Genomic DNA, 24,334 nt, shown 5'->3' on the forward strand with positions numbered 1-24,334 from the left:
CCATCTCTTTTCAAACTGAAGCATGTTGTCTGATGCAATACATGCACACATGAAATGCATGAGCCTCTCGCTTTATTTTTTTGGGTGAAAAAAATAAGCATCAAGTTTTTGCTTTGAGATTTTTTTTGTCTTTTAAATCAAGACCCGTAAGCCGCTAGAGGAATGATTTCACCCTGATGGAAATGCTGAAGTGCGCCATCTCAGTTTTGGTATTGTTGAAGCTGGCCTCGAGTTTCCATCTGAGGTTGCCGAAAATTAGTGCATGAAGATGCAAACTCATAACCACTGGGTCCACTATCTGTAGAGGGTTTATTTAATAACTTAAAATGAATGTTGAAATCAAGTTTAGGAAACTTTTCTCTGATCTTTTTCTATTCGATCTTATTAAACCTGTGAAAATTGTAGCATCACCGATTGTATTCTGCATACCTTGATTGTAATAAGGAGTTATTTGAACTACATTTCCCTTTACAACATCTCATATCAGATTATCCATTGTTCTCCAACATCAACAAGTCATTTTTGCTCATAGATCTGCTGAACTTTGGGTATTTTCTTTCTTTTCAGAGCATTCTGTGTGTATCTGGGAGGCGTTTGCTCATGAAAATCTCAGTGGATCAACAGTTTCTGTACTTCTAAAACCATCTTGTCTGGTAGCATGACGGTTCCCAACTGGGATCCAGTTGGGAATCCACTTTCTTCCCAACTGGGATGCGAGTTTTCGAACTTCAGCAAGTCATTGTCACCAATCGTTGCTGTCATGTGATTGGCTGGTGAGCTGTTTGTGATAACAAGCAGTTGAATGGATGTGCCTAATAATGTGGCTGCTGAGCAGATTTGTTCACTTTTCTGCATTTCAAAATATGATGAACAGCCATTATTGTGTATTGTTTCATGGTGAGTTTGCACTACTGACTGGTGAAGCAGTTTTTATGATGATGGTAGGTTAGATTTACTGAGCAGTGTTTGTGTTTGAGGCACAGACTGTATGGAGTGATAGATTTGTAGCCAAAAAAGAATAATTTTTCTTCTGTTTTATTGTCACTTTAAACATTATAATAAATACCACAGAATGGCAGTGATGGCATTTTAACTCCACATTACTCAGCCCCTATCATTCATGCGTTCATCCTCTGCTCAACCATAAAATTAAACCCTTTAAAGCCCCCATCAAAATATCTAAAATTGTACTAATGTGTATCTGAAGGCATGAGGAAGTGGTGGTCATGGATGCAGCTCCTGGTATGTGTTTATAATGTGCTCTGGCGGACATGGAAATCAATTTCCATATTGCTTACGTGGCCCATTTCTGCTCACTACAAGGAGCCACAAATCACTGAATAATTCCCAGTGGGGGTGGAGGCAAACCCCCGGCTCCACAAGATGCTTTATGTCGAGGCAGATGAGTAACATGCCGGCGTCTGGCAGAATGAAGGGACATCTGAATTTAACTTTAAGAAAGAGGAGGAAAAAAAGACCCCATCTGAACAAAACCACACTACTTATGTTAACAGTTAAACCCTGAAATTGAGTCTTAAATCCCAGCAAGTGTGTTTTGCTTGCGTTAATCACCGGGGTTGAGTGGCATAGATCTGAAGGACGTAGCGCAGAGGTGCAGTCAGAGAGGTGGAATCAGAGTGTGGGTTTATTAATAAAGGCATAACCACAATCTGTCAGCAAAGCTACTGCTTCCTCTTTGCATAAAAAGACTGCCTGACACACACTTCTGAATAGCAACGGATTTACATTTTAGCACATTAACAAGGCAGAGGGGACACACACACACACACACTCTCGTACACTGGGGAGGTGCAGGGAAAACGAGATTCGTTTTCATCTATTTCCCCTTAAAACATGAAAAAGGAGGAATTCCCCATAGACAGCGCAGCTCTTTGATATCTACAGCCTGGTGTCTGTAAATAGGTTAGGTGAAGATGATGATGGTGTGTGTGTATATTTTTGTTAGATTGGGTTCGGCACACGTGTCTGTCATCCTATTCCTGGCATGTCATTGTGGGTGGGGAAGAATATGTGAGCGTGAACGTATGTTTACCTTTCCCTACGGAGGCCTCTGCTGACTGCTCCCTCTTGTCATTCATGCAGGCAGGGAGTCATGAGGGGCTCTCGACGCGGCTCAGCACCTCGTGTTTCTACGTTTCCGATGCAGCGTGTTGTTGTCCCAACTGGTGACCAGTTTGAATTGCATGCTGAACACTTGTGATCGTGGTGTCAGTGTGTTTATTCAGTTTAAATCAGCAAAAAGTGCATTGAAAAGAAGTGTTCAAAAACGGTTGAGTGCAGGATTCATACATGCACAAACCTTGGCCCGACGCAATGAGTAATTATTCAATTAACTGCATGGTAAATTAAAGTGAGTTCAATGATTTCCATTTGCATGATTTTCTCTTTTTGCTCTCTCTCTGCCAAAAGCTGGATGACAAAAATTTTTAGTCTAATGCTTTGGTCACAACTCGTCCTTTCTATGAAGGATGATTCTGTTCACGGAGACTTAATAGTTTGTGTTATTTGTTATTTCTGTTTTGTGTACTTTTTGAATATTTAAATTATCTTCTAGTTCCAGGGGTCGATAGTCATTGGAATCTATTGATCTTTGAGAATGTGTTCTTGCATTATTATACCATCACCATTATATTACTTGAAAATAGTCTCTAAACAACATCATTAATTATATTAACATCAGGGACAATTTACCGTCCAGCTAAATTTATTACCGTGACAGGTCTATTTAGAGAGACCAGTTCATCTGAGTACCATATTGTCCCCTATATACCTAAAGGAGGAAGTCTCCAGAAATTCAAATCCAGGACTACGTTGTTGCTTGTCAACTGTGGTAACAACATCTCCACCGTGCAAGAAAAATCCAACCAATTTCTTCCATAGAGCACCTAATTAGTTAATCCACTTTTTTTTCATTTAATTTTCCTGTAAATGCCGGTGATCTGTCAAGGCCTCAGAGGTTTGCTAGAGAGTATTGATGAACAAACGTCATAAAAACGAACAAGGAAACACTCAGGCCTGTCAGTGATAAAGTCCTGGATAAGTTCTACATCAATTCAGGTTATAAAAACATTCACCAAAGAGCTCTGTGTTCAATCCATCATCTGAAAATGTAAATTGCTGCTGACTCTGGAGGAGCTGCAGAAAATCCATCAACTCCACAAATCTGGATTTGATTGAAGAGTGACGAGAAGACATCGATGAATAAAAGTAATTTACAGTTTGCCACAAGCCAAGTAGCAAAACTCAAATTATTTACCGTTATGCCTCAGTACAAACTCAAACCTTTGACTGGTAAGAGTCATAAATCCAATTGACAATAAGCAAGGCATAAAAATTGCTACTCCCAGACATACTCATTTCAGTCTGTCTGAGCTACAAAAGAAAAAAAGCTTTTGCAAAGTGAAAAGGGGAACATTTTCACTCTCAACATGTACAAGGCTGGAATTACAGCAAATGGTTTCTCTGCAAAGTATAGACTCAATACAAATGCACTAATTTGAGTCCCATGAAATCCACATAAAATGCATTGCAGTGTGTGGCTTTAATGTGAACACAAATTTAAACGTTTTGGGGATTAGGCCTACTTTTTCAGGGTACCGTATATGACTTCCTCTGTGGTGCTTTAAGGCGTTGTTGGTATGAGGCACATTCATAATTGCTGCCTCTTCCCTTACAGGAATCATTTCAAATCCAGAAATGCTAAATTTACGTAGGAGTGAAATCGACTATTTATACACGTGTCAAAAATTCTGCAGCACCAGTACATGAAACTAGTTGGACTTCGGTTTGTAGAGCTGTGAATGCCTGCACTTGGACAGCTGGCGACGGCTGCACTGACCCACGTTGCTGCGTCTTTGCTCGGCATCCAGAGTTTAACAACCTCTTTATTTGGCAAGAGCTGCACGAGTCGCTGAGCCCCTGACCAGGTTCGTCAGGTTTTCAGCTCCATCGGCCATGACGGGTGACGGCCGGCCAGCCCTGAGTCTATCCCACTCTCTGCTGGTCAGATTTCACCCGCATGAGCTGCTGGATGCTTCGGGTCACGCGTGCAGTGACACAGACTTAAACGTCACAACAAGATACGTGCTAACATGTCGTCAGAGCGAAGTTTTTTTGACTTTAAGACAACAAGATCTGAAAACCTGGGGCGAAAATGTAACAGTTTGAGTCGATTTATTACTTCTGTTTGTAACTAATGTTGCAGTGGAGGGAAAGAAAATGTCACTTGGTGTGTCAATATGCCATAATTATCATAGCTTTAGTCTTATGGGTTGTATTTACTTATACTACTGTAAATCAGTGTCAGGTGGCATGTCTGACACTGGCTCCGAAGGAGTAGTTTAGATTTTTGCGAGTGTTTTTCTGTGAAGTTATTATTAGCCACAACTTGTTGAAAATAGTTTTGCAAATTCTCATTTACAAAAGGTTGAATGTTTCCCTTTGAAACTAGCGTCCTAATGTTTCAAATAGAGTTCATGTCAGTGATCCACGTTAACCTCGTTAGCTGCTCTGGTGGCTCATATTATGTGGACTGTTAGCACACATGCTAATTCTCTCTCTGTTGCAAGCAGTTGTTTGAAAACAGCATCGCATTAAATGATCGAAGGGCAGCAGGACTGAACAATATATTGCAAAAATATTATCATCACTTAATATTGCATAGGGGTGTTTGGAATGCTTTAGCTTCTGGCTAATATATTACAAGTGTCATGAGTTCACACTTTTAGTGTCACTCTGCAGTAAACGCCCACACTTGACACAGATCACTTTGCATGTGTGTGTGTGCGTGTGTGTGTGTGTGTGTGTGTGTGTGTGTGGGTGTGTGTGGGTGTGTGTGTGTGTGGGTGGATGTGTGTGTGGGTGTGTGTGTGTGTGGGGGGGGTGTGTGTGTGTGTGTGTGTGTGTGTGTGTGTGTGTGTGTGTGTAGTCGCTTTGTTGATATTTAACTGGGCTTTTAACTACTTGAGTTTAGATTAAATCTGCATTATTGTTATATTGAAGATTACAAAGATTTGGGACTATAGATGGCTGGCAGAAGAGGGACAAAAATATGTATTTATCACACCAGATATTGTAAATAATATATCTACTACATGATTTTCTAACAATACGAAACAATTTTGGTTTATTAAAAGACTTCAAATAATAATAATAGAAAAAACCTGACTTTCAGTATGGCATGTTTTTTGATGAGACTGATCAGTGCAGAAAGTTACGATTCTATGGTTTATGTGCAAAACCGTTTCTCAGAAACTGTGCTGAGTTAACAGCAGCTGTCTGGAAGAAGATTCTGTGCTGACGTAAAACGATTCTGGGCAGACTGGTTTGAGATAATAGAAAGGAATCACTAGTTCAACAAATCATCTGTTGTAACAAGAAATCCCATCTGCAGCAGCACTGCTGTCTAACAACAGGAACAGGAAAGCTGACTTGTTCACACAGTCAGTTTGTGAATTACAAAGACCAAAAACATTGGCTATGCTTTTAAATCTGTTTAGGCTTAATTTGTTCAAAGGAAGATGGCAGACTTTAGCTTTCGAGTCCTCAAAGACGAACTCCCTGCTCCTATCATCAGATAGACGTCTTTCCATGAAAGACATGGAAAGAGACAAAGTACGGTGATAAGTAACAGATGTCTGCGGGTGTGACACTGAACTTTGATCCACTCTGTATTTTTTTATATACATATATCTCTGTTTGTCCTGGCAATTTGTATATCTCACCCACCCATCATACGTCATGTCCTCCAACCTTCATTAGCTGATCTTTTGCCCCTATTCCTCACTTTTCTTCTTTTACGCTCTGTTTCATTCCCCTCTGCTGTGTCTCTCCTGAGCTGGACATATTTTATCTTCTGCTGCCCATAAGCAGGTAGGTTTAATATCCCTGGTTTCTTGTCCAGTTTTTTTGTTGTTGTTGTTGTTTGTTTTTGGTAAAGCAAATATTAATTGACATCATTCCTCTTCTTGACTTGTGTGTGTGGGCGTGTGCGTGCGTGTGTGTGTGTTGTCGGCTTGTTGATATTTAACTGGGCTTTTAACCACTTGAGTTTTGATTAAGGCTGCATTACTGTTAAATAGTTAAGCATCTGATGTGTTTCAGAACAGAACATGTGCTAACCTTTAAAAATGGCTAGCTATCAGCGAGCCGAGCTCAAAGGTGGAATGAGATAAGGAATTGATGCGGTGGTGTCAGGGTACAAAGGTTCGATGGCTTCGGAGAGACAGACGGCGCACATGTGCAGAGAAACCTGGCATATTGGTGGTCTCTGTAATTATTCATTATTGAGATGGCAGGAGAGCTGAAAGAGTGGAGGCACTAATTTAACTGAGTCTGATGGACAGAATGCAATTACTCTGAGAGTAGAAGGTGGAAGAAAGGGGAGCGGCGTACAGAGCCGGTGCTCCTTTCCTTTCTCTCCCATCTTTCTTTTTTCTTTTGACTGGTCTGGGAGGCTTTCCTACAGCTACAGATGATTTCTGGGCTCTGAGCTCCTGTTGGCAGCATTTAGTTTGTGGAGTCAGACACACACACAGTGGCGCACAAGAGATGGGGGGGGTGAGGTTCACACACGTGCATATGCAGATCTTCACATCACCCTCCCGCCCAGCGCCTGCTGGCAGCGCACCAGTTACGGCCGTCCAATTTAGCGCTCGCTTCTCCTCTCCTCCCCTCTGCGGCTCCGCTGGTTCGGCTTCAGATTGCCGTCTAAATCCAGACCCGCTAAGCCGTGTTCACTTCCTGCGCCGCTGCCACGTTTAGCTCATGAGCTGATTCCAGGTCAAACCACCACCACGCTGCTCATAGTAACCTCGATAAGATCCCCAACATGCGTTTTGGCACGAGGTTTTCATCCTTCTTCCTCCTCAAGTTTAGTCTCACGTTTTGTTCGTTAAATTGAAGTCAGGCCTGGAGTCATTTTTATCACATTGATGCCATCTAGCCTTTAGATAAGACTTGCTTTAGGTTAGGAATTCAAACCTGTGACCTTTAGCATCACACCAAAAATGTGGATCATGTTTAGACATTAAGGTTTGTCTGACTGGACTAATAAATTCTATACATATAAATATATATAATAAACAACGTCAGACACTAAAACTATTAGTAAGAGATAATGTTCTATTGTGTCCAAATAGTCCTTCGGGATTACTAGATTTAGCTCACAAATATGACGGGGATTTATTTTGCAGCCTTAATGTGCTTTTGTGTGATCAGAAAAAATAATAAAAAGCAATAAACTCCTGCCAATTTTGAATTTCAGATTGAAGCGGAAGAGGGGTTTTTTTATTTTATTTTCAAAATATATTGGATCTAGTTTGTTAAAATTTTTTAATTTGAAGAATTTATCATGTCATAGAATATAGAGATCAAATGTTCAGCACCTGAAATGCATCCAAAACCAAATCCAAATCTGGTAAACTTTGCTTTATTTTGATGATAAAATGTTGCAAACATTGAAAATATTTGCTCCATTCTGTTGCCCAGATGATAATTTCCCAAATAACGGATTACAAGATATTTTCTGTTTCTTATCTTTAATTTTTACAGCATTGGAAACAATATGCATAAAACAGCATCCAGGGCAGTTTCCATTTTATGTTAGGAAGAATTAATAAAATACATCAAATTCAGATTGTTCAGTATTTCATCAACTGCTCCCAGGTCAGAACTGATCCAGTGAATTAACAACAGAGGTAAACAACAAAGCCAGTTGACTGGTAAATTACTTCGGTACTTTTTTAATTCTAATAATTTGCTTAGTGTTCGCTCTTCCGATGAGGTTGAGATGTCTGGATTTTGGACTAACGAGCTGCTTTTCTGTAACTCCACATGGTGTCTTAAAGACTTAACACCTAGAAGATTAAACAAAAACAGTGAGGCAGAGTCTGGAAAGGCAGGAGCAGATGGGGACTTGCTCAGGGTGAACACTGAGGCTCCTCAAACTCTATCCTTTCTGTTCTGAATTTACTTTTTCTTGCTTTTTTTTCTCTCTCTCTCCCCCCTTTTACCCCTTTGCTCATTATCTTACTCACCCACTCTATGTTCCCTCACTCCCCATTTTCTTTCCACTCTGTTCATTTCTCTTCCCACTAACCCCTCTCTCTTCATACTCGCTCTCTCCATCCATTTGGTGGAACAGTGCTGCTGATAATGCCTGTAATTGGAGTGACTCACACTTTTCCAGTGTGTTTGGACCAGATAAAGAATATTGTCAGCATTTTGCCGACACGGCCTCTGCTGGCAGAATTAAATGGACTCTGTTCTGTTCTGTCTGCAGCAAATTAAAAGCCTCTCAATTCATCTGTTCTTGCCCGAGGCTTACAGGGGCCTCCTATTCACGCTGAAACGCCGTGGAGAGGGGGCGGCACAGAATGAGAGAGATTCCCCTCTTCCCCAAGAAACGCCAGCCGTTTGGTTTTGTTCTGCTCTGCACTCGGTCGCCGTTCGCCGCAGAACGAGAGAAGGAGAGAGAGGTCGAGACCGGTAGCCTGAAGAAGTGGGGACGAACATCTCGGAGAGTAGTCAACTTCATTATGTGGCTTGTCACCTCGCAGCTGTCCCTCGCTGTTTTTGTTCCTCGGTATCTCTCGCCAAAGAAAGGAGCTTTTCTTCAAGAGTGCGTGCTCGTAAACGTGCATGTTTGTGAGAAGGAGAACAAACTGTGAGTTTGAGTGCCTTTGGCTGCCGGGTTGTGCAGTCACTGCCAGTCAACACTTCAGATTAGAGTAGAGGCAGATGGGCTCCCACAGGGGCAGAGTGATGGGGCTTCAGGGCTCACAAAGTTCAACCGGTGTCAGTGCTGAAGAAAGAGGCGAGTAATTTTGCCTTCTGGCGTGGTTTCTGCTCTGGGTCTTTAGCAGAGATTAAATGGGCAATTACAATGTATGGCCAGAGTTTTAAGGTAAAAATTTGTATTTTTGTAATCTTCCTTCACCATTAAGTATTTCTATTTTTATTTTACCGCATTTATTGAGATTACAAGTGGTAGATTTTTTTTTTCTTTTTTAGAAATGGTGACATTTGATATTTGACTTCAGATTTTTGATCATAAATTGCTGTCATCCTGGTGTGTAAACAAACATAATCCTTGACAAACACATGTTATCATCGTGCCAACCTGTCAAAACCTATAAAAAAAAGGGTTAATTTATGAAGAAAACAAGAAATAAACAAGATGTGTGTGAGCAAAAGCAAAGAGCTGGAATTTGCCACCAGGATCCCATTAATAACCCATCCTATTAGTACTCACCCATACTCACAATTTACTTTTGACAGCAGCATATTTTTTTGTCCCAAACAAAGTTTCTACGGATGGACCTTGGTATGACGCTCCAACATGAGATTAACTAGGTTAAAAAAGCAATAATGTACAAAACAGGAACAGTATGATATTTTTTGTTCAACCGGCCTTTGAGTCACGTCTCATGCTGACAATGTTTTCATCTGAATCGTTTTAGCTGAAGTGCTAGGCTAACATTAGCATTTTTTTCATAGAACTCATTGCTAATATGTGTTGGACCTATTTCAATGTGACTCAAAGTAATTACGGGAACAAATCTTACAGAAAAGCAGTTTGATAAGAAATTTTTGTGGCGTGTTTCAGCTGCTTTTAAAGAACCGAGGTGAGTCAAAAGGCATACAGGCAGTCAGAGCTGTAGCAGCGAACACTTGATCAATGTTGGGGATTTTTAGCCAGATCCTAATTTGATTTTATTACAATGCTAAAGGCTGTAATGTAAATCATTCATAGCCCCCACTCTCTTACCCCAAGCGATGCTGGTGTTTTGCCTGTTTTTGACTCATTCCTGCTTCAGCCAACTTAACAAGTCATCAGCAGCGCCCTGCAGAACATGGTGCGATGTGAAGAGACTCAGTAGACTAATTGATTTAGAGGTGTTGGTTAATAAAATCTCACTTGGCACCAGGCATAAAACTTCTGTCTAAATGTTAATTAGTCGCACTTCTTAACTCTTAAAAATGAGCTTTGTAATTAAAGAATGAAGTGTGTGCTGGAGAGGTGGGTTGTTCTTCAGTAAATGTCCTTGCTGAGCCGCGTTATTGACAGAAAGCACAAAGTGGAGAGCAGGTCTCTCTGCTCCGTTACCATGGGCAACATCTACTCAGGGCAGATCAGAAACGAGCTCATTCTCATGCCTGCTGATAACCCTTGCTTGGTTTCTCCCGCTCTGGGTAAGCACGACCTAACAAAAGCAAACCTGTTTGTTCCTGTCTGTCTCTCTCGCTCCAGATCTCCGTGGGTGTGTGTGGGATGTTGTGTCAGGGCTGAAACCCATCCCTCTCCCATGAGCCTGTGTGCCCACACGCACACACACGGCGCCTCGACGCACGCACCCGGCGCCCACGCACCCACAGCCGGCACCGACTCTGTGAACTGGACCCTCGGAGTCCAGCCGAGCCAAGCGGAGCCCAGTCTAGCCCACTTGGAGCCTGAGGATGTCAACAGAGACAGAGCTGCAGCCAGCGGTCAGGCCCAGCAGCGTTAGACGGGACTCCAGGAGGAAAGGTAAGCAACGGGCCGACGTTTGCTCAAGATACGAATTATTCGTAATCTATATTGTTTATTGGGACCTTGATTGTAGGAAATTCTGATTTTATGTTTTACTTGTTTTTAGTAACCCACCAGAATTCAAAGTTTTATCAAATTTTGCTGTCCTCACATTGACTGCAGAACAATTCAACCCCCCTCTTTTTTTTTTTTTTTTTTTTTTTACATTTGGTTAAATTACATTCATAAACTTTGTTGGGAATTTATTTGATAGATCACCAAAACAAATTGCATTATTGTAATGTGAAAAATGTTTTTTTTTTTTTTTTTTTAAGTTATTCAAAGTAAAATCTAGCGATCCCCTTTACTCTAATACACCCAAACTGCATAATCAGTTGATTAACCAGTTGGTCAGATGTGACCTTGGTGGTAAAGGTCACATCTGAGCCCTTCTGCTCTGTGAAGGCCTCAGATGTTTGTTGAAGAACATTAGTGAAAAAATAATTGTAGGTCAGGGATAAAGTAGACAAGCTTAAAGCAGCATTTTCAAAAATGATTGTTGAAAGAAAGTCACACTTAAAGTTTGTAACAAGTCATATAAAAGACACAAAATACACAAAAAGGTGCTCTGGTCAGATCAGCCCAAAACTGAACAGTTTGGCCCGCATGTTCGTGCTGAGTGGTTGAAAACTAACATTACTATGAGAACACCTTCCCTGAGTAGAACATGGTGGCAGCATTATGCTGTGGGAATGCTTGTTCAACAGGGACAAGGCAGCTGGTCAGGGTTTTAAAAGGAAAATGGACCTTTCAAGAAAACTGAACGATTCTGAAGGAATCGTAGAGACTGAAGGGCAGGTTCACTAAACATTACACCATGGGATATGCTAGAATAGTTTAGATCAAAGTTTTTATGGCCCAGTCAAAGTCCAGACCTACATCTTACTAAGATTAAGTGGCAAGACTTAAAACTGATCTTCGTAGATGTTTTTCGCTCAGTTTGTCTTAGTTCAAAGTGTGGTAGCTGCAGCAAAAGTGTTGACTCATTAGGACTTTATATTCCTTTGTAACACTCAGAATGTTATTCTACCGGTTGGTTAATCAAAGAAAACAAAAAAATAAAAATTGAAAATGATATGCAGAAATGTTTAGCTATTATGTGACGAATCTGAAAAGTTGAAGGGTTGTAAATAGACTCTCTCATATGCCACCATGCACTTTCTTTAGCTGCCTGTTGCTTCGTCAGCTTCTTTCTTACTGGCTGGTAAAATAGGCTGAGAAGCCGACACCGTTGGCAGAACAGTCAGGTGTTGGGGTTGCTGTGTTCAGTGAAGATTCCAGATGTGAAAACCTCCAGAGGCGAGCAGCTAGCAGGTGTAAAGCAGCGGGCCTGGCTGGCCTCGGGGCAGAGGTGACGGCGCCTTGCCGCACGGCGCCGCCTGCCCGTCTGTTAGAGCGACGCCGGGGCCTCCTCCAAATAAGCATCAGATTGATGTTGCAAAAACTCCGGACGCTGTCGGGGATGACTCTTAATGGATTTGCGCGAGCGCGCAGGATCCCACACTCTCGCTATCACCTGGAACAGACGCCTCATTGAGCCCGGCGTGCTTCAGCTCCCGCAGACAAGCGCCGGTCGTCCCAAGCACAGAGAGTGAGGGAAGGCTGAATGCCTCTCATGTCCTATTTAGAACAAGCATTGTTCTACTGCAATGGAGATCATGTTCATCATTCAGACTGCTCTCTGTATTTGGAAGACACACGCACACCGTTGCTGGGATAGAAGCCCAGAAGAGCATATGAGAGGGAAGATGAATGGTTTGCTTTCCGCTTTGAGACTTGAGGGTTTGTTCTCGCTGTCTTTCTCTTTTCATCTGCACACACACACGCACGCGCACATATTTTCAAACACAAATCACCTTGTAACTTGTCTTTATTTGTATCTCTTTTTTTATAAGTGGAATGAAGGATTTGCTCAGTTACAAAGCTTTGCTCACACAGGATGTATTCATCTTTCCTCTGATCTGGGTCAGTCTTTCCAGAAGATGTACTCATGTACTCGCAATCACTCGGAGATGGGTGATGAAAGCCAAACGCAATCACGTACCACACACGCACTTCGAACGTGCTTGTCTGTGGGAATGAGGAACTTTGTTGGCGTGTGTTGCGTGTGGGACCTGTAGCCTATTTTTTTTTTCTTCCTTTCTTCTTCTTCTTGCAACGCTCGCGCTCGTTTCTAGCCAGCTGTCTCGTTTCTGTCTCACAGGAGAAGCTGAATTTAAATGAAAATAGCCCTGCTGAATCGCTGATCTTCATTAGGATATAAACGCTTGCTTTACTGATGTGAAAATCCCTGCAGAATACCTCCTTATTCCTCCCAACCGTCGGTCTTCAGACATCCTTCCTCTCCCCTCTCCTCCCACTCCTCAGACTCCGACATGACCTTGTCCTGGATGTGTGAAACTCGGAGCAGAGAAGGATCATAAAGAAAGGGAGAGAGGGAGAAAAGACTAATGAGTCAGTCTGAATGAAAGCTTTTTAATCTCAGTCCTTTGTTTCACAGCCCTGTGGAGACGAATGTGATGGAAAAAAAACTAGCAGACTGCTACGTGTCACACATTAATCACAGCGGCACCGTGCGCTTGGCCGATGCATCGCTCTCCTTGTGTCCCTGTGTGTTGATTTTACGTGTGATTATGACTCAACTGAGGGCAAACGTATGGGATGCATGAGAACTGCTTTCCAGGGAGGTTGAACAGCCAGTAGGAAGTTGTAATCTTTGAACTCTGCCGTTTATGCAACCTGACCCGAAGAACCTCAGCTTCAGTTGCAACGAAACCAGTCCGCAACGCTGGTCAGACGTTACTATTTAACCCTCATGTTCATAATTAATCCATTCACTGCAAAAACACAAACCTTGTTTTGGTCTGGTTTATAGTGCAAATATCCTGGTAGAAGTAAATAAGATAAAACTAACTATAAGTGTTAGTTTATAGTTAGTTCAAAGTCTTGCTGAAAAGTTATAAGTAACTTTTCAGCAAGACATAGAAGCTTGTTTTAAGTCAGTTTCTTAGTATTGATGAAAATAGTTCTAGTTTTATTGGCAGAATATTTCCCTTGTAATATGGAAGAAATGTCTAATCTACCAAAGAAACAAAACTTTTTTTTTTAATCAATATTGAGAAATAATTTATTTGGCTCCTATATCTTTCTGAAAAGATACATTTGAGATAGTTTTGTCTTATTTCAAGTGTACCAAAATATTTGCACTAGGAACTAGACCAGCATGACTTGGTAATATTTTGTATTTTTACAGTCTACTGAGCCAGAGGCTTTGCTTATCTCTACTTCAGTCTGTATTTCAGTTGTCTGCAAAAGCACACGTCACATTACGACCACAAACTTTATTATTTTTATAGATATATTGTGATAAAGGACCATAAAGCAAAGAAGAATAGAAAATTATTTTGGGTTTTCATATTCGGTTTATAAATGAGTCACAAGTCAGAACAGAGTCCACCAGGTTGCAATGTTATCTCAGTATAAATCCAGTCGTTTTGTGAGAGAACACAAACAGCATCACAAAGAGCAAGGAACACACCAGACATATCAGTTCGAGAGTTGGTAAAGTTTAAAGCAGGCTGAGTTGATAAAACAAAACGTCTTAATGTCTCACAGAGCTCTGACCACTCATAATCTAAAACTGGGACGTACATGGTGCTACTGTAAACCTACCGAGATGTGGCCTGTTGCCCTAAATTGACAAGCTGGAAGAAGAGAGCACTAATCATAGAAGAAAAAATAGGTAAAACAGCTAAAATCAGCTCAGGCGCAAAAAAACATTGTTAACCATCTACAAATCTGGAAGAGTGTCGTGAAGGAAGCAGCGATTGACAGAAAGCTTTAAGTTGTTCTGCTTGCGGTTTACTCCAATCCCAACAAAGTACGCAGTCTGGTCAGATGAGAGCTAAGGGGTAGTTTTGGCATACAGCCGCATTGTGTTTAAACAAAGCTAACGTTGCACGTTATCCTGATCCCCACACCCAATGTGAGACAGCATCATGCTGTGGGCATACTTCTTCGGCAGGGATAAGGAAGCTGGGCAGAGTTGATGGGAAGATAAAGACAACAAAATTCTTGAAAATGACTCAGAAGCGATATTTCACATTTTCTGATTTATTTCAAAATTCAAAAAAACACATGTACTTATTAATTACCAGAATAGTAAGAGAAATAATGTTTTGGAAAATTATGGATCTTTGTCAGAGAATGAGGAAAAGGTTTTGTGTTTTTGACGCAAGTAAATATCTGCTATTATGTTTTTGTCTGCTATAAAAATCCATGACAAATACTTTTCCAAAGCTCTGCACCTCTCCCCGCCTCCTCCTCTGTTTCCTTCCCTCTCTTGCGATGCGACCTAAAAGTTAAAGGATGACACAGCCTGAGTGAGGCGATGCTTTTTAATTAATGCGGCTGTTAGTTTCTTAAAAAGCAGCATATTTTAGGTTGTTTGTCATTAATAAAACAAGGAGTTGATAGGCTGCCAGTGCATACACTTTTATGTGAATGTCAAACTAGAACAAGAAACAAATCTGACATTTATAAAGAGCCTAGCAGCTGCAGGCTGCACAGCTTTTTCTCCGCGCTCAGAGCCTTTACATCGCCGCGCCCACCTTGCTGATGAATTATGATGAACCGTAGAGCCTTCTTTCAGTCATATATCTCCTTTTCACCATGCGAGGAAATTGTCCTGACATTACAGTGCAGTATTTCAGCAATGCTCCACTCTGTCAAATATGGTTTAATTAGTGGAGTTGCATAATTCACACAAAGCGTTACTAGACGTTCGATGAACTTATTTCTTCCCCTTTTCTCCCTCCAGAGGAGATGAGGTTGACTGTCAAAACAGGGCGGTGAGATTAGTTTGCTAACAAGCTGGCAGGGAGTCAGCAGCGTTTATCCACTGTTCTAATTCAGTGCAGTTCTGTAACAGCTGAAGAATAAATGTCATCACTATTTATTTAGAGTTGATGCAGGTTAGAGCTCCCGACTGCCACTGAAAACAGTTGATTTTTCCTTTGGCAATAGGCTCTTATTAATGTGGAGACATTGCAAGGCTTTGAAACGGATCTTTTCTCATTTTTTAATATTCTTAAGTCTCAATTTAAGTTTCAAACATTACAGCTGTTTCAGAAGTCTGCAAAAAGTCGGTGACGGCATATTTTAGCACTCACAACATCCGGTCAGCTCTGCTTCTGTAGAAACAGAAACAGCAGCAAACTCTGTATCTTCAGGTAGTGTTAATCGTTGACAGGTTATTGATATACTGCTTTAATAATTTTTTTGGCTTATGTTGGTGTAGTTAAAAGAAGTTTTACATTGATTTATATGTAAAGAAATAAGGCTTTAATGCACCCCTGATTTGAATAGTGTTCATTTATTAGGATTTAGGGTGTAAATCTCCCACGTCAGGAAGGAAGTTACTTTATTTTCTAAGCAACTGTTAAGACTTGATCTGTGAATAAATGTTTAATACTTGGTACACAATGTATCTTAGGTGGTTTAAGAAAACGATTTGCTATAATCCTAAAATTTGACAGACTACCCTACAATTGGAAGCACCTGAAATTTTCAGGAAGATGAGAATCTTCCCAAATGCAGACTTTGTGTCTGCATAAATTTCTTTAAAATACGTCTTTTACAAACTATACGTATTTTGAAGCATGAAATAATTATTCATCGATGACGTATGTGTTTTATAGATGGCACCTTTAGGTGGAGGCGGTCATTACATGGACGTTTTCAACATGTCTACAGTAATCCATCAACATCACACAGTGGCTGCTTACACTTTGAAATATATTGCTTTTTAGTTCCATTATAAACAGTGAGCATGTCTCTAAGAAAATTAAACAGTTGAACTCTATTTAAGTTCATCTATGGAGCCCCAATTCACAAAAGAAGTTAATCTCACAATGCTTTAACAGGCAGGTTCATTCATGTACAGAAATATAGAACCAAACGTTTCCATTCATGTAGAGACATTCGAACTCAGACCAAAGCAGTCAAGTACACCTAATCGGGCCAATTGGTAAAATGAAACACTAAGACAGAAGGAGTGCCAGCAAAAGACAAGTTGTACTGAAGGTAACCTTTTCACGTAATAAAAAAAAAATTTAAAAAAAGCTTCAACACAATCAGGCGCAGCTGGAATGAATTATGCAGCTATGAAAGGTGGCGTTCAGAGAAATATCAGCACTACTTTTAGGACTCACGTTCACCCAGTAATTTAATCACTGCCCAACATTGCGATGTGCATGAGCCAAGTGCTGGAAAATGTGTATTTTTAATTGCTAGAAAAGTCTATCCAAAGCAGCAACTCTGGCAGCTAATCAACATTTAATTTGAATCATTTGAAAGCCGCGCAAGCGTTTGGGATTTATCACAGAAAAATGTTCATCAGCCGAGGAATTTTCACCTCGCCGTGTATTTATAACAGCGGTAAACGTGTAAATAAAACATTCAGTGATGCCTGTCTGTCTTCCATGATGTGACAGCGAATGTGAAGTTCTAATAACTTCCACCACTGTCAGCACATGCAGCCCACTGTCATCACAACTCTGGGAAAAAATATCGCCACTCCCACAGTGGGATCGAGCCGAGGGTGTGTGTGTGTGTGTGTGCGTGTGTGTGTGTGTGTGCGTGCGTGTGTGGGAGGGTGGATCCAGAGAGTAGCTGGCAGTCAGCGGTGTGAAAAGAGTGGTTAAAGGTTATAGCTGTGCAGCTGTTAGCCTTTGTGTTTGTGTGCGAGCGTCTCTTTGCTTGTCTCTGGTGTGCGATTAGCAAACACATCATCTGCTTTGTGTGGATATTATGCACACATCCAGTCTATCTGGCACAATCACTGCAGTCATTTACTCCCATATCTTTCCCCAGGGAACCTTAGAGCACAAACAACTGCATTTTGTGAGTGTGAGCATGCGTGTGTGTGTGTGTGTGTGTGGGGTGTGGGTGTGTGTGTGTGTGACGTGTGCTTGCCATGAGAGGCAATCAGATCCGCTCCTTCCAATCAGACAGAGATTGAATTGAATTGGTTGTGTGTTGTTATTATTGTTGTGGAGGCCAGCAGTGGACAGTCGGTGACAGAAGACGAAACATAAACTCTCAAGCAGAAAGTGACACTTGCTTTCCAGAGGTGTGCCTCCAAGTTCAAAAACTATATTTAGAGATCACTGCTACTTCTGCAGAATGTTTATATAGCTTTCTCATCTATGTATTAATATCTTCAATGTGCTGGCTCATTAATCAAAGTTTTCTTTTTTTACATCGCTGTTTTGTTTTTGATTTTTGTGGTGGGACGACAAGTTAGGTTAACAGGTGAGGTTAGGGCTATGTTTTTTTGTTTTGTTTTGTTTTGGCTTGGTTTGGTTTTTTTATGACTCTGGTCATAAAAATCGTCAATAAATTTCAAAACTCTAAGTATGTAATCCGACATAAACTTAAAACACTGCCTTTGCTTCATTATTGCCGTTCAGTCTTCTTTCTCAGGAGTCCATCAGCAACCCACTCTACAGTATTTACGCCTGTACCTTGCAAAACGTCTCCTAATCAGTCAAATTGTGAGAAAAGCCCTCTTCAGCTGATCCTTACTGACATTTAGGTCAGGAATCAGGCTAGGCCACTCCTAAACCTTCAGGAACGAGATAAACTTTGTGACCCCAACATTTTTGAGCTGCTCTGGTAAATGGAAAGTGGCCAACAAATGATTGTATTTAGACCACGTTTCATTTCAAAATCCGGAAAGCTGGTTTAAAAAAAAGCAACTGATCACAGAAATACATATCAGAAAATACTTTTTCATCTTGGTCTGTGTGTGTGGCTGCACTAAGTCAAAGATAGAATATGTTCACCTCCGTCCTCCCTGCACACTAGTTGATGTGGCTTTGCCCACCGCATCACTAACTACAGTCTCCATAGCAACACTTTTCCTCCGTGCTCATAATTTACACAAAGGGAAAATCTCCCAATGTCACACATACACACTCGCTCTATTAGAGGCCGGGGCTCTGGCCCTGCTGTGCTGGATGAAGGACTGCGTACTGAAAGGGCATTTATTATTTGTTTGAGGCAGGCGTGCTTCTGGTTTTTACCTCAGTTCTCCTGCGATATGAAAACATGAATCGCTTTTCTAGGACATTAGAAATGTATTGTGAATAAGGAGGGATGTCTGGTCAGTTCAGCTGACTGCAGCTGTGAATGTGGATTTTCTCAGATCCACTACAGCAGTTCTTTTACGTTACACCCACTGCTCTACTGCTGGTAGATTTGCTGTAGTATAGTTATGTTAAAAAAAATGTTAAAGTCAAGGACAACTTTAATGCACTTATTCAGTAGCTGTACTACAGCGTTCATAGCAGATCAAGGTTTTCTATTGGTTATAATACGCCGACTGTCTTGATCTGACAAATGTGTGAATGAACAGCCTCAGCTAATCGGGAAAAAGCAATGACAGTATGTCCCTAGCAAATAATTCATAATAATTTAATTTAGCTCAACAGTGCTAAAAAAGACAGTAAAGGCACAAAAAAATGCAAAAGGCAGAAAGTGAAGTTTTGTTCTATAAATATCGGGGAAAGGTTATGAATTGAACTTATTTTAACAAGAGTCAAGTTGTGTCGGCCAGACGTGTTGGTCAGAGAATCTGCAGCTCTTGTGTTCCTGTTCTGTTTTGGTCTGTGTGTCTGTGGAAAGAAGAAGCTTGTCGACAAATGTGGGGATTGAAGTCTTGGCCTGTGTCGTAGGATCCTGCAGACAAGCTATTACAGCTCACATTACTGAAGAAGTTATTGGTGGAAGGGTTGTGAGTTTGATTTCAGCTTCGCCCGCCATATTGATGTGTCGTCATGCAGGTTTCCTGCTGACTTGCGTATCAGTGTATGAATTTGTAAGATGTCCTTCAAAGTGGAGAGCGAGAGTAGAAAAGTTTACGTTCTATGGATTTGCCTCGAAATTCTCAAGCAGGTCCAAGTTGTAGAGACGCCACCTCACAACTTATAAGACTAAGAATAAAATTATACTGGTGCCAGTTAACACACTATGACTTCAGGGATCTGCAGGGCTCCATGCCTCAAAGGCAGAAGTGGTAAAACCAAGACACTACTGGCAGGTTGTTATTATGCCTGATTACTGAGAAGTTTTGCTATCTGTGTCCTTTTTTATTGTTTTTTAGCATCCATTGTTACATATTTTTTGAGCAAATGGCCGTGAGTGTTTTGTTTTTGTACATTTGCGATTGATCTTTGCAGTCATCTGTTTGAAAGAGTTCGGTGTTAAGTGTTCCTGAAGGCACAGTTTGAGTTTGTTTTCCTTTCTGTTTAGTTAACTGTTGTTCATGCTTGACTTTATTCTTCCTGTTTCTGTAGCTAAAGCTCAGAAACGATGCAATGCAAACAAGATAAAAAAAGGTAAACGCTTCCTGTTTCTTTACGTTCTCAAACATAAGTAACACTAAATGCTTAGCCAAACCTGTCTTAAGCATAAAGTAGAGCAATTTCAAATACGTTTAAGGAGGTAGTGCTTGTGTACCTGCTGAAAGACTAAGAGTTAGACCCCTCTGGCAGACGGCGGAGCTTCGTCTTTGTTTTTGAGCTGGATGATGTTCAGCCGTCCTCCTTTGCTCCGTCACTCTCCAAGGAAGCTTGTTGAGTAGATGAAGGGAGATGGAGAATTACTCCAGATGAAGCCCAGAGAGACCGAGAAGGGAAAGACAACAACTTCCAGTTACTTCCAGTTACTTCCAGTTCTGCGTTTCAGCTGTGACGATAGACATGAGAGAATACTTTGTTCTGACGTACTCAGCCTGGCATGAAAGGAGGACTGCTGAGGAGTTAGCTGTGTTTGCTGATGCTTTGAAAGGTGCAGTGTTTGACAGTCAGACACACAAACACACACATTCACGCAGACAGGTGGATTAAAGAAGCAAATAGGTCTGACACTTTGGGTTTTTAGTTAGACGTATCTTTTAGACTAAAAAATGTGTTTCTTTGCTCAGGGATGGGAGATTAAGGGAAGGATGTGAGGGACGGAGCATGAGAGGCTTTTTCTTCTTCTTTTGATGATGGCTGGGCCTTTGGAGAGCTACAGGTTCCTCTTTTGCTGCTGTAAATGAACAGCTAGACAAAGAAAGCCCCCGGATTAGGTGTGTGTGCGGCATACAGTGTTGCGGTCCCTACGGACGCCGCTTCAGCGGCAGAAATCAGGGCGCTGCCTGAATATTTAAATAAGAATTTGCAGGGTAGGCACATTCAGATTTAATCTGGAAAACAACGTAACTTCTGATGCACACCCGTATCCCTGCCCACCATCTAAAGCTGACGAACCAGAGCTCTTCATTTGTGCTCTTCACAGGATATGAGTTCGACAATAACAAATAAAATGACAGATGAGCTCCTGGACGTTATTCAAAGCTCTAAATGTCTGCATCCCACATCTCTGTGAGAATGCTGCTACATTGTGAGAAGGGACTAATATTTCTGCCACAATGCCAAAAATCAGTGACACTGGAGGCGTCTTTGAGTGGCACATGGTTACAAAATTCATTTGAGCATTTTCTAACTGATGCATGCATGTCCAATGCCTAAAATAATAATGATAATAATCACAATGATTATAAAAATAGTAATAAGTGCCGGTAAAGTTGTTTTAGGAATCAGAAACACATTTGTTTGCAACGTTATTAGTCACATTAGCCTCCTATGCTAAGCTAGCTCGCGTTACTTTGCAGCATATTAAATTGTCTTTTTTTGTTTTGTTTGTTTGAGGCACCTCACAATATTTTTCAGTCTATTCTATTCTCTGATTTTCTCAAAATTTTCTTTTTCTCCATCTCACTGAATATAAATGAAAGCGTCAACAATGATCCTCTTTTGCTGCTGTATGGCAAACACGTGATCGTATATGGAGTCAACCTTTAAAACACAGACACTTTGAGTTTTGTTGTTGTTGTAAAGTCATTTGAGTTATTAGAAAAGTCAATGCAGCCAGAAGACAGAGAGGTTCATTCCGCCTTTATATTTCTGTTAACTTTGGTGTTAACAGCGATGTTTGCTGCTAATGAAACATCAAAATTCAGTTTCCTCATAAAAATATTTAATAGAGAAACTTTACAACTCTCTTGTGACACACATTGTTTCAGGGAAGTCTGCCGTCTGTAGATGCACTTTAAAAAAAAAAACATCTTTGATCTTTTTCTATAAATGTTTTCATATCCTCACATAGACACACCGCAGTCGCCATTTTTCTATTCACAGAATCAAAAGGCTTGGTTTTCTTCAAATACCTATACATCTTCTCAGCATGTTCGCCTTCATTACTGAGTCCAATTACCTAATGCAACACTGAGATGGGAGATTTACCTCCCAGAGCCCTTGGATGACAGAGGGACGCTGTGAAAGTGGCTAAAAGATATGAAAAAGAGTCAAGAGGCTGGCCTCTCGCTAACGTCGCTTTTGTTGGTTTCATATTAAAATGAAGAGGAGATAGAAAAGGCTGAGATGAGATGAAAAGGAGAAGAGATGATTAAATCACCTTGTTCCCCTATGTGTGTGTGTTGGATGACTTGCATTTCTCCAGATAAGAGCTGGACTTGGATGCCTCCTGCTTTTTGCTTCATTTAGACTTTATTTCTAATCTGGATGAAAACTCGCAACGCATTGTTTCATTATTTTATTTCCTCAGCATATCCTTGATGCTTTTATTCACATCAGATCTGGTTTGATGACAGTACAGTCGGTATTCTCGCAGCCAGGGGAGGCGTTTCTGTAAAAGACGTTTAAAGCTGAATGTGTTGATCAGATCCTGCGATCCAGGTGAGAGTTCGCTCCTCTAAGCATGAAACCACAGTTGTTAACTGGAAAAATGGTAAACCTCCTTTTTAGCATCTGAATCAGCTGAAAGGGTTTGGAGTGAAACCAGCCTGGTTGTATCTTGAAAATGTACATTTGGAGACATGTTTCCCTACTGAAGATGATGAAAATTAAAACAACTCGTTCCAATCCCCCACCATGCTCCCAACCAGTCTCTTCCAAGTCATGCTCACCGCTGAAAATCACTCTCATTTTCAACATAATAGACTAATTACTTTGTGTTCTGCATCCTAGAGATTTGTGCATTGGGCACAAAATCCAACAGAGCATTGAGAAATTTCAGCATCACTGGCATTCCGTAAAGACTGCCGGGGAGTACTGGCAGAAATCGCATCAAAATCTCAGGGCTTGTGATTACAAAGAAATTAGTTCAATGACACTCGCCTGTGCCTGTGTTGCAAAGTGTTTGGAAAAGTCTTCCTGAATCCGTAACAGCTCAGAGTTATGCTGCATGTGTAGCTGTGAGGTGTGTGAATTTAGAAAAGCTGGTATTGATGTTCCGTCCTATTAAAAGCTTCCACTCTTTCTTGAGTACGACTGATTGTAGAATCGAGATGTGTCTGGTATAATTTTGGCATTCCTCCAGCAATAAAGGGTTGAGGACATTAGATGTGAATATGACACTGTCAATGCCATGTTTCTGAACACACTAATGGTATCCATACCTTCATAATTTGAAAGTTATATTAAATCAACTAATATAATCTCGGCTTTATACTTTCTGTTGCGTCTGGTCCTATGTTACATGTCACACACGCCAGTTGTTATGAGACTGTAGAGGAAGTGTAACAGGCTTTTGTCCTGCAATTTCTTGGAACAAAAAACAAACATACAAAAACATAATTTTGCACCTCCACACTTGCTTTCTGAAATCTTTAATAATTATGACAGGCTTGAAAGAAAAGGCGCCCCCAAATTAAAATCTTTTCAGAACCTCTCACAAGCCTGGGGTGGATATGGATGGATGTACAGATGGATGGATGCATTGTGAATGATTAACAAGTTATGGAATAAAATAACAACATGTGGGTGAAATTTAAATAATTAAAAAAATTCAAATTAAACGAGTAATAAGTAAAATAAATAAATAAATAAAACTTTATTGTAACTTGCAAACTCAAAAAATGTGATACAATTAAGCAAAGATGAATCAAAGAAGAAGACAGATAAGAGACGTACATCAAGCTCCACAGAGGAATATCACTAATGATCTCCAAACACAAAACAGTATATTTTTCTCTTTTAACATAAAAGCATTGTCTAGCAGTTCACTGTAAAGTCTTAAAATTGCCATAACTGGAAAGTCTTTGAAATAAGATGAAAGATGAAAAGTTTCATCTGCTGTACAAGCAAAGCGGCTCAGAAGTGGCTGGTCTGTGTTCCCAACTCTGACTGTACAATCAAGTCGAGGGTTTTTCTCTGTCTGCTTTTTAAAGTGACCTTCACTCAGAGTGTGGGTGTTTCAGAGTGGGTGGGATGGCAATGTGCAGCGCTGTACGTCTGATCTTTATTTTTTATTTTTTTTCTCCCAGCTCTAATTTGTCCTATGTGTTCAGAAAGAGAAAAATGGCCTCATAACACAGATTTACTCTAATGTGACTCAGGTTCACTTCTCTGGCCTCTTTCTCCCAAAAACTGCAGGTGAGAAAGTAAATGTGTGAGATGAAGACAAATCTTTGATGGAAGAGGAAGATCATTAGGTGTATTTATGTGCTTTTCATAATCTAAGGTCACATTAAACCACAACAGGCACACACACACACACACACACACACACACACACACACACACACACACACCCACACACACACCCCCACACACACACACTGACACATAAATACATCCTGTAGATCCACTTTTAGCATCTGAATTAAATGTGTAT

At 40.7% G+C, this 24,334-nt stretch overlaps 1 protein-coding gene across 10 annotated transcripts in view; it reads left to right on the forward strand.

Annotated features, from left to right (window-relative positions):
• The window catches only part of dab1a (DAB adaptor protein 1a), a 102,279-nt gene that overhangs the window by 29,056 nt on the left and 48,889 nt on the right, over nt 1-24,334 (forward strand). For 9 of the 10 annotated variants that reach the window (XM_055051507.1, XM_055051521.1, XM_055051528.1 and 6 more), the window contains exon 2: nt 10,274-10,549. In XM_055051507.1, coding sequence (XP_054907482.1) covers nt 10,480-10,549 — 70 coding nt within the window. In that variant the 5' untranslated portion in view covers nt 10,274-10,479. Of the gene's footprint in view, nt 1-5,752; nt 5,893-10,273; nt 10,550-24,334 lie in introns of those variants that run through there. The other variant, XM_055051513.1, reaches the window with a different exon arrangement.

Source organism: Poeciliopsis prolifica, unplaced genomic scaffold (assembly GCF_027474105.1).
Source record: "Poeciliopsis prolifica strain line A6 unplaced genomic scaffold, Auburn_PproV2 SCAFFOLD002, whole genome shotgun sequence".
NCBI classification, from domain to species: Eukaryota; Metazoa; Chordata; class Actinopteri; order Cyprinodontiformes; family Poeciliidae; genus Poeciliopsis; species Poeciliopsis prolifica.